Genomic DNA, 15,309 nt, shown 5'->3' on the forward strand with positions numbered 1-15,309 from the left:
TGTATTTCCAAGCACTCATTTAGTAACATGCCACAAACTTTGATATGCTGCAGTTCTATTCACATTCAGTTCAAAATATTTTCTAATTTTTATTTTTGTTTCTACATTGATCTAAGGGTTATTTAGAAGTGTATTATTTAGTTTCCAAATATTTTGAGAATTTTCCAGAGATCATTGAAACTTAAGTTCTTTCTAAGTTGATCTATAGATTCTGTGCACTCCCAGTTAAAATCCTAGCAGGGTTTTTTAGTAGAAACTGACAATTGATTTTAAAATTTTCATGGAAATGCAAAGCACTCAGAATAGACAAAGCAACTTGGGAAAAGAAGGAAAAGTTGGAGGATTAAAGAGTTCTGATTTCAAGACTTACAAAGCTATAATAATCAAGGCAGTATAGTACTGGCATCAAGATAGACATATGGGTCAATGGAATAGAATAGAGAGTCCAGAAATAGATCCACATGTATGTAGACATCTTATTTTTGACAAAGAACATGGAGAAAGGATAGTCATCAATAAGTGGTGATGGAACAACTGGATATCTACCTGCAAAATGAGGAATGTCTCTGTATACCTCATGTTATATACAAACAGTAACTTAAAATAGATCGCATGTAAATTTAAAATGTAAAACTATAAAACTTGTAGTTAAGAAAACTGGAAAAACTCTCATCTTGAGTTAGGCAAAGATTTGTTAGATATGATGTCTAAAGTACAAACCATAGAGTAACAGATGTATAGCTATACTTTATCAAAATTAAAAACTTCTGCAAGTTCAAAAGCATCTTTAGGAGAATGAAAAGACAATCCACAGACTGAGGGAGAAATTTTGCAAACCATGTATCTGTTAAAGGACTTGTAACTATAATATATAAAGAAATCTCAATATTCAATAATAAGAAAACAAACAGCTCAATCAAAAGCATGCAAAAGATTTAAACCAACATTTCACCAAGAAAGATACACAGAAAGCAAAAGCACATTAAAAGATCATTGACATCATTAGGGAAATGCAAATGAAAAGCCAAATTAAAATCCTTAACAAGAGAAAATAAAACAAAGCTTATAGCTGGGGAGATGATTCTGCACTTGCATATTATATTCACCTAATAATTTCTTAGCTCTCTACTTTTCCTGTCAGGACACAGTTTGTCAGCTATTTCCTCAATGAGGAAGTGGTATCTCCTTCAGCCACTCTTTCTGAATATTTTTCAAGTTGTTCATGTTCTCTTTAGGACCTCAGTTCAGGAAAAATGGACAAGGCAGTGGAGCCAGTATTCTTGCTAGTTTTCATAGACTTAGGTTCGTGTCCAGAATTTGAGGAGCAACAAACACACTGGCACATTTACCTTTATTCAGGGTACATGTATTTTTGAGGCCATCATCAGTTTTTGAATCTACATAGACACCTGAATCCCAATATTCTCATCTCAGGGAATCATACTCACCTCATTCTTCCTTCCAAAGATGTCCCCCCATACTACCAGAGACACTGGCATTAGGCTGTCTTCATACACCAAAGTAATGAATTGCCCTATTTCAGATCCATCGAAACCTTGGCTCGTAGTTGCTGCCTCCTTTGATCACCTCATTGTTCTCACCTAGGCTATTTCGTCCTGCAGGGCTGCTTGTTATCACTTGTAGCTGATGCTGGCTGTGCACTGGTCCAGGCAGAGCCATAGGAACACTTGAATATATTTACTCATCTTCAGCACACTCGTATTGGAATCAACCCCATACGCCCGAGATGTGGGGACTTTACAGAACATTTTGTATTCGTTCAACATTTTCCCCAACTTTTGAAAGGCTGATGTGTTTCTGAGAAACTGTCAGTGTGATTTTAGTCAGAATTCTGATGGGTTCAGAAGTCTTAGAAGACAGTGGTCTTCATGGCCATCTTAGTTCAAACTTCTACCCAATTTATGTTTCATAAGCTACACGTAAGACAGTTTAGTAACAGAAGAGATTATGAAATCTGGAGAATTATTGACATAGGTGCTTTGAAGTGAAATCTACTTTGTGGCTCTTTATTTTGTTTTGTGTTTACGGACTGTCTTGTTGGGAAACCAGCAATGCCTGCATCTGGGAGCATACAACATACTTGAAACCATGAAGAGAAGCCAGCTGATTAGCGAGAAGGGCTCCACGCATTGTCAGACAAAGGAGTTCCACGTTGACAGTATATGAAGGGTGGATTATGCTGTAGAAGACTTGTTGACACTAAAATGGATACTTGTAACCAATGTGTGGTTTTGATTGCCAGTTTACTGTGGAATATATCCTTCATGCACACTGGAATGCTCACATCTACTGGCCAGGCAGTGGTTTCTTTCTCCTGAAGGAAAACCTACTTTTCAAATCATATCCAGAAAGTTGCTTGGTAAGCTGAGAGTGTAGGGGGATGGAGTTAGTCGATGAATTGTGACTTTAAGGTAGAATATCCCAAACATCCGTCTCCAGCACTGGGATGGATCTGCCAAGATGAGTGAATAGGGACCATCTTGTGTACCTGAGATCCCGACAGTGCAAGAGGCACTCTTCCGTGTCTGGCCTCGTTTTGGATCATACATTCTGTACCAGATATGTTGATATCTTGAAGTAGATTCTCATTCTTGTTCATTTTCAGTCATCCTTGATTGCATGTCTGGACTTTAATCTTGGCAAGGATTCTCTGGTTTTAAGGTGGACGTCCTCATATTTTTATTTTCTCATTTTCTTTGCCTAATATATTAGCCTAACATATTATCATAAGCTCTACATACCCCCAAAAGTATGCCCAGAGCATGAACTGAGGTGGGTCAAATAGGCCAAAGATGCTGAACGGTTCTGGGAACACTAGCAGGTACTCTGTCCTTGTCTCTCCCACTCAAGACAGTGCTACTGTAACAATAACCCTGATCCTTTCTACTTTATTTTAAAAATTAAACCAGTAAAGGTACAGTGCTTAAGTGTTTTTAGTAATGAATGGTTTACAACGCATTTCACTGTTCATTATGCCACTGATGTCAACATTGCTGCTTGAGGTAGTTTCTACAAATAGTTAATCCTAGCTTTTTTTTTTTCCCGCTCAGGGCATAACATTATTTCTTAGTTCTGGGAAGATATCTCACTGTAGCCTTCTATGTATTGACAAAAGTAACCCTGTTTTTTAATGAAGGAATTGACTTCAGCATGAGAATCTAGCATCCTTTTGGATTTTTTTCCATGAGTGTACAGGGACTAAACATCTGGAGTGCCCTGGATCCCAATTAAGATAAGTCATCATAACAACACATGTTCTGATTAATATCCCATTTCCCTTAGCCATTTGTCTATGAAAACTCCTGTGACCCAGTTACTGAACATATTTATATGTATTAAACATGGAACAGCAAAAGTAAGTAAATGCTGTGGTTTAGCAAGAAAACGCTTGAATTATTTGTTTTTCAAAACATTTTATACCTTATTTTCTCAAGTAGTGTAATAACCTAAGTGTCTAAACCCTCCATTGCAATGTCCCTGTCAAAGGAAAACAGCAAAAAGATAAGTGGATGAGAGAATTGCAGTCTTATTTTTAGATGCCTGTTATTCTTATGCATCTAGATAAGGTCCCCTCATTAGATTCTAAAAGGTTTTGTTGCTTAAAATGTTTGGTTGATATACTTCATTCCATTTCTAATTAATTTTGGAAGCCATGCTGTAGGTTGAGCCAACAATAAGAGTTGTTGTGAATGCAGCAATGCTGAAACCCAGCCTAACTGGTTTTTTGGATGGATTTGGGAAGAAACTGTTAACCAATCCATGATGTGTGGGTTGAAAGTGGTCAAATGAGGTGAACTCAAAAATCTCCTTATGCCTCTTACTACAGACATACTCTTGAGAGCATGGAAGTACAAAACCCGTGACATCCACATAGTTCTAGCATCGATGAGTCACAGTGACTCAGAACAGTTAGCTCTTTTGGTTACAAGCATTCATTTCAAGCCAATGCTTTTTTTTTTATGTATATGGTTTTAGGTTTGGTGAATATTCTTGTGCTTTTCAAGAAGGGTATATAATAGATATCCTCATGGTGGATTATAAAGGAACAAGGTGATACGCATACTGTTGTCCTCCTATAGGATTTGGGTTGTTGAATTCCACATTTGCAGTATCCAAACAGCAACTGAAATAGTGTGTGTGTATACATATGTATGTATAGTGTGTACATGTGTATTGTGTGTGTGGATATGAATGTGTGTGTGTGTGTATATATATATGTATGTATGTGTGTGTGTATATATATATATATATATAAATATATAAAATACAATGTAAGATTAGTGGGTTTAAAATAACTGCATTGTATTATACCAAAGAAAACTTCTAAAGTCAACTCATGCTTTTCACATAGCCGTTTAGATCCCAGTCTCTTACCAAATAACTACATAGTAGAAATGTCACATAAAAGTATATTATGTACTCTTTGTTAATGAGAAAATTAATCTTTTTAAGCAACTTTTCCCTTGCAATTATTGGTATATAAGCTTTCATTGTTTCACTTTATCTTCTAGACATTTCGTTACACTCTTAATGTACCCGTGTATTTTTAAAGGAACCCAATTTGACAGAGGATTACAATTTTGGAACTACTGGGGAAATGTGATTTTTCTTTTTTTACCCCCTTCATACTGATGTTCAGGATTCAAAATAACTTCTTAGTATTCATGAAATAAATATTTATCTGTTTTCTCCCTAGAAAAATTGTATTTTGTTAGATTCTTTGCAAGTGATTGGAGAAACACACATAACAATACATTTGTCAAAAGAAACTCTATTAATGTTATAAAAAAAAATTCTTTGAAATAACAGCTGCTGCTGAAGTATGTGCCAAAACCAGGAGCTAGCGATGCCTCCATTGTTAACGCCATTTCTTTTCTGGACACCCACAAGCTGGAGAGCTGTTAAAAATGCAGTATCAAACAAGTATCGAAGCTCCCTCTTTGTGTTTATTCTTAGCATTCTCCACCGAAGGGCAGCCGGCTCTCCAAGTGATGATAGCTGTATTTCATAAGTATTAGCCCTCTACAATATATGCTATTTTTATTCTATGCACTGGAGCCACAGTGAAAACATGAGAAAAAATGTTTGGTTTTTTCCTTTCATTCATTTTGAATCTTTTATTGTTTTTCCTGAACTAGTAAAAGGGGGAAAACCGTGAAGAGCAGTTAGAATGTTTCAGATCTAAAATATCCCAGCCTCACTTAATTTTTTCTGAAGGCCTTCCGTAGGCTGTGTGGTCTCTGGCTTCTTGTTGGCTTCAAAAACAGCAGATTCAAAGACTGATCAGAAACAAAACTCTTGTGTGGAGACAACTCTACCCTCACCTGAACCAAAGGAGTGGTATGAGGGGCTGTGGCCTGACTTTTATTTACCTCTTAAGAGTGGGTCAGGTCCTGGGGAACTTGGAGAATTCAGTGTTTTGTTTCCTTTGGTGTTAACGTACTAGGTTCTTAACACAGAGCGGAATGGCAGTACAATACCTTGGGCAGTGTGGGGCAGTGTGGGGCAGAAGAACAGAGACAGTTATTCACATATTTTAAGTTTGGAAAGAAAGACCATGCTATATTAGGGAAGAGAGAATACAGCAAAGTTAAAGAATAAAAGCTTAACACTCATTATTCCCAGCGATAACACAGATGCCAAGGATCAAAAGAAAAGACAAAGAAAGATCACAAGGGTTTTACCAAAGAACTACTATCCTTTGTACTGTTTATATTCTGTATATTTGGATCAAATGGGTAAATTACAGGAGATGATAGGATGGGCAGGGTTTCAGGAAGTTATGTTCCCATAAATTTTCTCTATCATCTATCTTATCTGTTCTATCCATATATTATCCATCCATCCATCCATCCATGCATCCATTCATCCATCTGTCCATCTTAGCAGGGCTATAGCATTGGTATTATATGCAGTAAAATTAATTTAGAATAATCCTAGTATAATCATATCCTCTGTCATTTGGGGCAAGGAGGAAACATGCATACATGCTTTTGGATATTTGATGGTAACCATTTAAAATTGTTGTCTTGTACTTATGACCTAGAACAGTGAAAACAATGCCTGGATAAATCCCAACCACTATCCCTAAAATAATGTTTATTTGTTTGTGTTTAGTATTTCCTCATTACTAAGAAACACAGCCAAACCAGGACCCACTTAGAAGCCCCACAGAATCCTACCAGACATTTAAACTTGGGTTTGGTTTTACCGTGCTTATTCTTCCCTAGGGTTTTGTTTTTTTTTTTCCTATCTAGCCTTTACAATCCTTTCTGTTGCTCACAGTATCACTTTGTTGTTCCAGTGGACAGTTGACTCCATAGAGGGGCAGCTCTGGAAGGGTTTCTGGGACTTGAAAATCTGGTTTGAATCCCGGCTGTGTGCTCAGCCAAGTCAGCTTACTTTTGAGCTTGGGTGATAGTTGAATCAGGCTGTAAAAAAATCAAGCCCAGGAAAAATGGAAAAGAAAAGTGTTTGCAGATGTTTTTAATGCCCATCGCCAGATGCTTATGAGGCCTACCTCATAGATATTCAGCTTGTGAACATCTATGTTCGAATAAACATTATAATGGCTAAACTCATTCTCAGAGTCAAATCATGCTAACTTGAACTTTAAGCCTCTTCTTAAAACAATTATCTTTAGACCAAATGGTTTTCTGTAGCATCTCCTTTTACCTGCAGGAGTAGCATGGAAAGGGAGGAACACATTTACACATTGTTGTAAATCCCCATCTCCTATTTCTCTAAATTCAATTTCTGAAACATTCTTTGCTCTTAATTCCCTTAGAGTAAGCGTATTTTGTGAATTCATACACCATACACTTTAAGCTTCAGAACCCCCATTCCTGCCCCTCTAGGAATGTAGGAAGTCTTCGGTCAAGGGGTGGGTAAGGAGGTGGCACTTACTTAGATATTTTCTTGAGTTATCCCAAGTTGGGTTAAGATAGTTTCCATTTCAGTTCATCAGTCACTCTTAAAAAGGTAGGTGAGTTTAATTACTTTTTGTGGGCTCCAGAAAGCCAATATAGATTTACCTTCCACGGAATTCAGAGCAGCTCTAACAAAAATAGTCGTGTAAATCAGTTCCATACAGAGTGACTTCTCATAAATTATTTTCAGATCCTCATTTTCATGTACTTTGTCATCTTTCCTGATTTTAGTTTTAAATTGCTTATGCAATTTTAGTTTACATTGAAAACAAATACACGAAACCAAAACACAGCAAAGCAAGTCTAGGACATTTGAAGTTCAGGAAAGGACGTGTGGAGTGAGGAGATTTACAAACCATGTCAAAGCTGCCTGGAGAGCAGGTGCTCTCTCTCTAGGAGCTTAATCCCACAAAAAACCATGCACAGGGGGTTATTTCTCCATATGGAGTGTAAATTTTTGACATATCATACTTTGCTATTGAATAAAATCAGTATACTTAGGGTTTTCTTTTTATTTCTCACTAGGAAAGTGAGGATTAGAAAAAAGAGTGGAGAGGGACTTCTTACTCATCATTACACCTTTATCTGTCCTAGCCACCCTGTGCTTATTCAATTCATTTCCTTTCAATTAAAAAATAATCATTTGTTGAACATATGCTGTGTGTTAGGCATTGCACAACATGCAAGAAAAGTTATAAAGATAAATAAGATATTTTCCCTGCCCTCAAGGAGTTTACAGTCTGGGGTGAAACATTCTCTGCAGTTACCTACAGCACTCAGCACCTTAGGTGTTCTAAAGGATTCGTAAACAGATGTTATTATAGAGCATGTGGGTCGGAAGGCTGAGGACGGTCACTCGGTCACAGACCCAGCTGCAGAGTATTTGCCTCTTGTTCTTCTACCGTTGGTTGTATTTAATGACAATGAGCATGGGTTCAGTTTAAACATACAAGTTGCCTTTACTTATCCTTTTTCTCCACTCCTTGACCAACTCCTTTCCTCCATCCCTTGACCAGAAGGCCGAGGAGGGGACAGTGGAGACCCGTAGCCAGCCACTCCACCATCTCACTCATAAGCAGTGACTAGCAAGGGAGGGAGATCTCCTCTCAGGGGCCTTTGGATTCCGTTACCACCCTGGATGGACCTCTCCCATCTCTGGGACGCAGCAGTCTGCACAGCGGCCCCTGCTGACCCCGGCTGTACGACACAGGATGAGCTTCACTTTCCTTGTTGGCTCATTGGGGCTTGCTGGGTGTAACAGTGATGCTTGTCAGCCGACTCCCACTCTCTGTCCCTAGTTTCCTTCCAACCAATCTGTCATTTATCAAAAAATTAAACCTAACCTTATATCATCATGACAAAATTGAATTTTACATTTGAGGGCTGGGGACATCTCTTAAGGTCATTAATACTATGACGACCATCTAAAAAGAGTCTCATTACATGACCCCAAACTGATAAAAACAAGACCAGAGCACTAAGGAGTCCTGTCTTGAAATGAATTCCCTTGTGGCCTAAACTACACATAGATGATCAGAAACAACGGAAAATTTCTAATCTTTGATTTTACCTAATTTTTTTCCCTCCTCTTTCCCTCACTGCCAAGTTCCAGTGAGACACTGCAAACTTCCCTCACTGATCAGAGTAAAGTGATTGGTTAGAAAGTTTTCTTTTTTTCTGTTAGTTTTCCCAAATGGATGAAGGTACTAATAGAGCGTAAACACACACAAGACCAGAATGAAGAAAGAGGAACCGCAGGAGGCCTGGATCAATAGCCCCTGGAAGATGGAGAACTGAGAGTAATTCAATAGATCAGAAAGGGTTCTCCTATCTCCCAACTGGTTTGTGCGTAATTTCAACCAAGTCTTATTTAGGAGAGTATCTTAGTCTTTAAAGTTGAATGGAAAACTTTCCCTATCCTCTAATGACTCCCCACCTTTCTGTGGATGACAGGTTGTCCTTCTTTAAGTCTCCCATCCCTCTGGGACTCTACACAGGAGGGAACCCTCCCTCACTCTGAGGCATGATGACTTGCAGAGCACATAACAGTTACGGGGAAGCAATACCATACTAATTCTTGCTTGTTTGCTTTTTTATAGTCCTGTCCAAGTCCATTAAGGTTACACGCTGTAGAAATAGGCTAGGTGAAAAAAACCCAATCTTGTTTCTTTCCATTAATTAGTCCTGTTCAGTCTGTATCTTCTGCCACCACCTCACCCTAGGCTCAGTAGAGATTTCAGGTGATTTATCCATTTGCACAACGATCTCAGCTGGGACGCATCTCGCTTTAAATCTTCTGGGGACACATTTGTGAAGCATATGCTATGTGTGAGGTGTTGCACTACTTGCAAGAAGAGTTAGAAAGATAAATAGTTCCCTCACCTTCAAGGAGTCTACAGTCTGGAGTGGAACATCTTCTTGCAGAGAGCTATGAATTCTGATAGAGGAGCATGGCTTTGGTATGGAAATGATTGGGCTTAGGTGAATCTGACTTCTTCCAATCCCACTGACCCCTGAGGCATATTGACCAGATCTGTCAGTCACCGTCTTCTGATTGCAAAATAAGGTGCCTTAATATCCATATTGCGTGAACCGAATGTTTGATGGTCTAGTTTAAGGCAACTATTAAGGCTTCCAGTGTAAACAATGTTTAAAATCCTCCACTGAGGTTTCCCCTTTATGAGTAGAACGACCGTGTTGCAAAGGAGACGGCAATGATTAGTATTGAAATGTTTCATGGATTCCCCGATTCCCCAGTTTTTTGGTCCCTCAGATTTTCTTCTCAGACCTGGAGGGTGGAGAAGGGGGGAAAGGCAGCATTGACACTTTTCTTTTTCTTTTTCTTTTTTTCAGATTCAGAAGAGTAACACACACCTCATAGACAATAAGAGAGGCTGCCAGTGTCTTGCATCATTTTAGCTGAGCTTCTTCATTCTCTTCTCCTTCTTCCACAAAGACTCATATCTGGGGAAGGTGTCCAACTTTCAAACACAAGCCCCCACACTTGGCCTTCTCTCATGACCTCTCCTCCCAGGAGATGACTTTCTGGGAGCTGGTTTGAGGTCTTAGAACTCTGCGGGGGGAGAACCCCCACCCCCACCCCAAGCAGACAAAACAACTTCAGATTTTTGCACAGAGACCAAACATGAAGGGACTTCCTCAAAATCCTTTGCTAATGCCCTGGCTTTCAAGGCACCTGTCTGATGGGAATGGACATCCTGGATATGCTGAGGCCTGAAAAAGCCACACACACAGGAACGGCCATTGTATTACTGTCAATGCTGTTACTTTAAATGTTGTTATTTTTGCACTGGTTGCTGATGGTGGATACAGCCAAGCTGGCCTTCATCACAGCTGAGATGATGATTTCAGTCTCTGGATGTTCCTTGCCGGAGTCAGGAACATTCTTTTTCTCCAGTTTCCTTTCAGACTTAAAAATTTGTTCTTATGCTTTTTTTCCCCATTTATATAATATGAAATTCTTTTTGATTTATAAAAAGGGAGATTTTCCTATAGGAATCTTTATTTGATGCTTAATTTTCCTGTGCATTCGTTAATATAAACCTGAATGTTTCAGCTCATGACTACATTGTTCAGGAGAGAAACCCAGTGTTTTCACTGGGAAGCATCTATAACTAGGTAGTTACTGAAATTTTTACCACTGGCTGGTCCTCTTCTTTTGAATATCTGTGGTTTGACTTAATCATTCTCCTTTCTATTCAGGGAAATGCTAAGGGAATTAGTATCAGGGAGATATATCCAATAATTTTTTCGTCTTAGCGAGTCTTTAGAAATACCAGATAGGAGATGATTAACAGCATAAATCAAAAATGAGAATAGTAGATGTAGCATGGAAAGAGAATAAAGATATAGCCTCTTGAAACCAAGTCTAAAGTGGGATCCAGTGGAGTGCAAGTCATATAATTTTGTGGGTCTAAATGGTGATATCTGGATGAAACTGATTGTTAAAATGTGGTTGTAGTTCACAAAGGAACCTTTGAGTCCTGCCTAAGGAAATCAGATGAATACGTAAATAACATGAATATACTTGGTGATGGAGTAGGACTGGTGATAGGAAGAGAGACAATAGGCTTAAGTGTATTCCTTGTTGCAGACTTCATTTCCACATTAAAAAAAAAATCACAGAAATAAACATTTAAAAAATCCTCCTAGTACTAAGGCAAAATGTTAGTATTTCTTCAGACAGAAAGGAGACTATGTACGGAGCCTATAAGGCCTTTTGTCTCATTAAACTAATTCCCCAAGAGAAAGATCTGACGGGCTCTGTTGTATAGAATGCACAGTCATATACTGATATTCAAACAGCGTTCTTAGATCAGGCTGACATTCTATTGCTCCTCTTGGGGTTCCTAACAATGACCGCAGTAAATCCTGTGATCACAAATTCAAAACAGGAGCCTAGCAGTTCAAGTACCTGAGTAAAGCAAGCCATAACCTCCAAATGATTGTGATAAATGGTGGTTCATAAGGGGCCTTGGTATCAGTGAGGCAGTTCGGAGCAGTGGGGACTGTGAGGAAGTGGAGAGAATGCATGCTGCCCAGCAGAGACAGTTGCTAGGTAACTGTGGGGTTAGTGCTATGTAGAAATGAGGGTCCTGGATATCAAGGATTGTATGTAAACCTTCTCCAAAATTTTAAACATTGGCAACTAATTCAGAAACTTACAAACACTGTGCTGGCCAAAGAAAACATACCTGTGACCCGCATTCAATGCATGGGACATCAGTTTGCAAACTACGCTCTTTGAGGTGGTTTGGTTTTATATATGTTTTATATAAGAGTGACCAATGCATGTCACTTCTTGACCATAGAACCTGAACCTTTTGCCACATTTCAGTTCTGTATTTTTTCTGTGTAGAGCTCTGCAGCCAGTCAAAACAGAAAACCGGAAGCTTCCCTTTTATCACAAGCAAGACTACACAATATTTGAAAAAGAAATAGGAATATAGCCATTTTTTCTAGCACCTGTAAAGATAGAAATGTTTTTCATTTGCTTTAAGTCATTAATTCAGCTGGAAAAAAATGGGAAGATAATTTTTTCCAAGATAACTCTTGCTCGGAACTCTCAGCATGGTAAAACAGTAGCTCCATGTAACTCTTATTTTTAAATCCTTAAAAAGTGTTTTGAAGGGACATTGAGTAAAAAAGCAAAACTATGTATTTTTTTAAATTAAAAAGAAATGTTTTGTTGTGCTATAAACTGATATTGGAGCTGATGAGACGTGAGACAGCATTGACTGGAAGAGCGATATTTCCAGAGCACAGCTCACTCGCAGTGGTCTTTCTGTTCTCTTGAATCAGCTTCCTCCAAGTTGAGCAGTGATGTGGGACACACGCCCCTCCATTGCACAGACTATGGCATCTTACTCTGTGTTCCACTGTCACATAGAAAGCAAAGGCTTACACACTTGAGTTAGGCATTAACTGGTGTGTGGGGAAAGTACTGGGGACATACCCACCACTGACAAACCATGAGGTCCATGTGTCCCTGGGTGGAAAGTGACAAATGGAGTTAGCCCTTGAGTTTGGATCCCCATATCACCAAAGAGCTCTAGAGCCAAGTTACGCTGCTATGGTGCGTTTCAGAGCCATCAAGACACATCCTTTGGCAGGTCTTTCTTCCTTCTTTTATTCATGCCAACCCTTTCCTGGGGTATGAGCCCTAGTTGCTATGGCAGCAGGAAAGAGATATTTCTAACTCATTAAATGCAAATGGATTTTCTTCCAATGTCCATTTTATTCCTGGAGCTTTTAAAAACTATTGAAGACATATGACAAGATCCCATAAAGGACAAGATATACTTAAACAATAAAATGATATGTAGACATCTGAGGGCCAAAGAACAATCTAGTGCAACTGTTCATTTCACATGCAGAATTAAAGCCATTATACTATATTTTCCACCTGAAATTATGCCTCTAGTAAGTGTGAAAAATAAAAAGGAAAGAGCAATATTATCACAGGATGTAAGATAGAGGGCAGATAAAATGATGGAGACCAATTTTATAATCAGTGTTTTAAGGGCAAGATACTGGTCTTTTAGTATCACTTCTGTCATAGATCATTTTTAGATAGATAGATAGATAGATAGGCAGACAGATAGATAGGTAGATAGATAGAGTATATAACATACTTTCTTCTATCCTTAACCGTTAGCAGAGACTTAACATGATAGAAATTACTTCATAATATTCCCCATAGAGTAAGGAGGAAAACAAAAGAAAAAGACACAATTTTTTTTCTCATAATGAGATGGAGAAGATTCTGAGATTAAAAGCTATGTATGTAGCATTATGTCCCAAATAAAGTGGGTTTTAGGGACTACATTCCAATTCCAAAATTCCCACACACCCCAACAGGAGTTGCAGCACTGGCCCCCCTACAGTGCCTGGCACACAGTCAGCATTCAGGACACGCATGCAGAATTGTCCAGCTGAATTCCACTATCCACCTGTGAGTGCAACATCTTCTGTTTGTCAAGCATATCGCTAAAGGCTTATGTTCTAAGTAAATGCAGACATACACTAACGACACAAACAGCTTATTATCAAGGATGGGAAATTGCAAGTGGTGTAGGGAAAGTTATCAGAGCCAAGTTTATGAAAAAAACAAAAACTTTATGATCTTTGGGTTTAAGAAAAACAAACAAATGAAAAAAAAAAACCCAAAAGCTAAAAACAAAAACAACCCAAAACAAGATTTATATGAAAATGCTTTTCCAAAAGGGATGATGACACCAATCTATACACCATTACCAGTGGGTTTATTTGTAACCCAAATTGTAACAGTTAAAATCCAAAATGGGCTTTCTTGGAGCAAGTAGTAAGTTGTATTTGTGCAGCTTTGGGAATCATCGCCCAGTTTTACTCTGCCAGGATTACGGTCAGTATAGGACGCAACCACAGCAATGTTCAGAAATAACATTGCAGTAATGATATTATATTGGATTTCCTGTGTGAATAAATGGAAACTGATATTTGTAATTCATCAGCAGTGATCCATGATTAAAGGCCTCATTATTTGTAAATGAATTTAATGAAAAAATTGTAATGAACAGAACAATGATTCTATAAAATATTCCTCTGAGAACTAAGAGATACGTTAGCTGCCAAGACCAGATTTCAGCTGTTAAGGTTTCCTTTCATCCAAGTCACTGGTGGGCACAGAGGTGATGGTAGGATTAGAATGGTAACAGAGCCGTCTAGGACGTCAGACAGGGTTCATCCCTGTGAATCTGGGTGCAGGGAGGTTAGGAAAAATGGAGAGTAGTCCTCTGGCTGTTCTTATTGGACATTTACAAAAGACTGGATGCTCCTCCAGGAAATCTGCAATAAACAAGAATTGTTCCATCAAAACAAAAACAAAAACCTTGTTTTTACATTTAACAAGAAGGATTCAGTCGGAGACCCAGACTGAAAGATTCATGAAAGTCAATTTAAACATTCCTCATTATTTTAATAAATTCCCTGCCACTTTACCCATTTTTTCTTTAAAATGTTAGCAGACACGTTTGAAATGAATTCACATTTAATCTGGCCTCTGTTCCTGAGCAGAAGGGGATTGACACTGGCAATGTCTTGTTTCACTAAATGAACTTGAACCCAGCCTAGACTGCCATCCACTGAACCAGGAGAGGCAGGGGATGGTGTGTGGGCCCTTCACCTCACTCAGGGCACACATACTCAGTCTCCGTTGGGGAGATCTCGCCATCTCTGGGGTTAAATGCTGGCTGTAGGAGGCCAGTTAGTGTCATCTTGGAGGCTGTCCTCTTTGTTCGGGCTCAGCCGTGCTTCCTGAACCTCACCTGTGTATCTTCATGGGTGCTGGCTTCTGAACTGATAAAAGCATTTCTCTGTCAGGGGATGGTGTCGAGAACTCATTTAAAATGCAGCCCATTAAAACCCAACAGCTTTGGAATGGCTTTTAAATTGATTGCCCTGGAGGCATACTCTTGTATGGTTTTGCTTCTTTGTCCTGATCTATCTTGGGATAGGTGTGTGTGTACTAGGGTCCTTGTCCCTGAGTGGGGGTGTGTGTGATGGCACAGAATATAGTCACACACCAATATACATAGATTTATAGTAAAAATCTACAGCCATAAGTATTGTCCTGTAACTGATTCTAGAGATAGAACTGTAGAGTATACATTTTCCTTTTTTCTTGCTTTGATGATATTTTTATACAATTTTATATGCTGTAAAAATTTTTTAAAAGTATTTGCTATTTTCATTTGTAGAGCTCGGTTAGGTTTTTATCAGCTCTGGTGCCCACTGTACAGCCAGAATCTGCCCCCCACCTAATTTAAGAGTCCCTCTTTTTTCATACTTTTTATTTCAC

The 15,309-nt window shown here is 38.7% G+C and overlaps 1 protein-coding gene across 12 annotated transcripts in view; it reads left to right on the forward strand.

The window, feature by feature from the left end:
• The window catches only part of PDE1C (phosphodiesterase 1C), a 482,123-nt gene that overhangs the window by 435,018 nt on the left and 31,796 nt on the right, over positions 1-15,309 (forward strand). For 2 of the 12 annotated variants that reach the window (XM_072964715.1, XM_006201872.4), the window contains one exon: positions 9,804-9,860. The exons of the other annotated variants lie outside the window; for them this stretch is intronic. In XM_072964715.1, coding sequence (XP_072820816.1) covers positions 9,804-9,817 — 14 coding nt within the window. In that variant the 3' untranslated portion in view covers positions 9,818-9,860. Of the gene's footprint in view, positions 1-9,803; positions 9,861-15,309 lie in introns of those variants that run through there. 12 annotated transcript variants of the gene reach the window in all.

Source organism: Vicugna pacos, chromosome 7, assembly GCF_048564905.1.
Source record: "Vicugna pacos chromosome 7, VicPac4, whole genome shotgun sequence".
Classification (NCBI taxonomy): Eukaryota; Metazoa; Chordata; class Mammalia; order Artiodactyla; family Camelidae; genus Vicugna; species Vicugna pacos.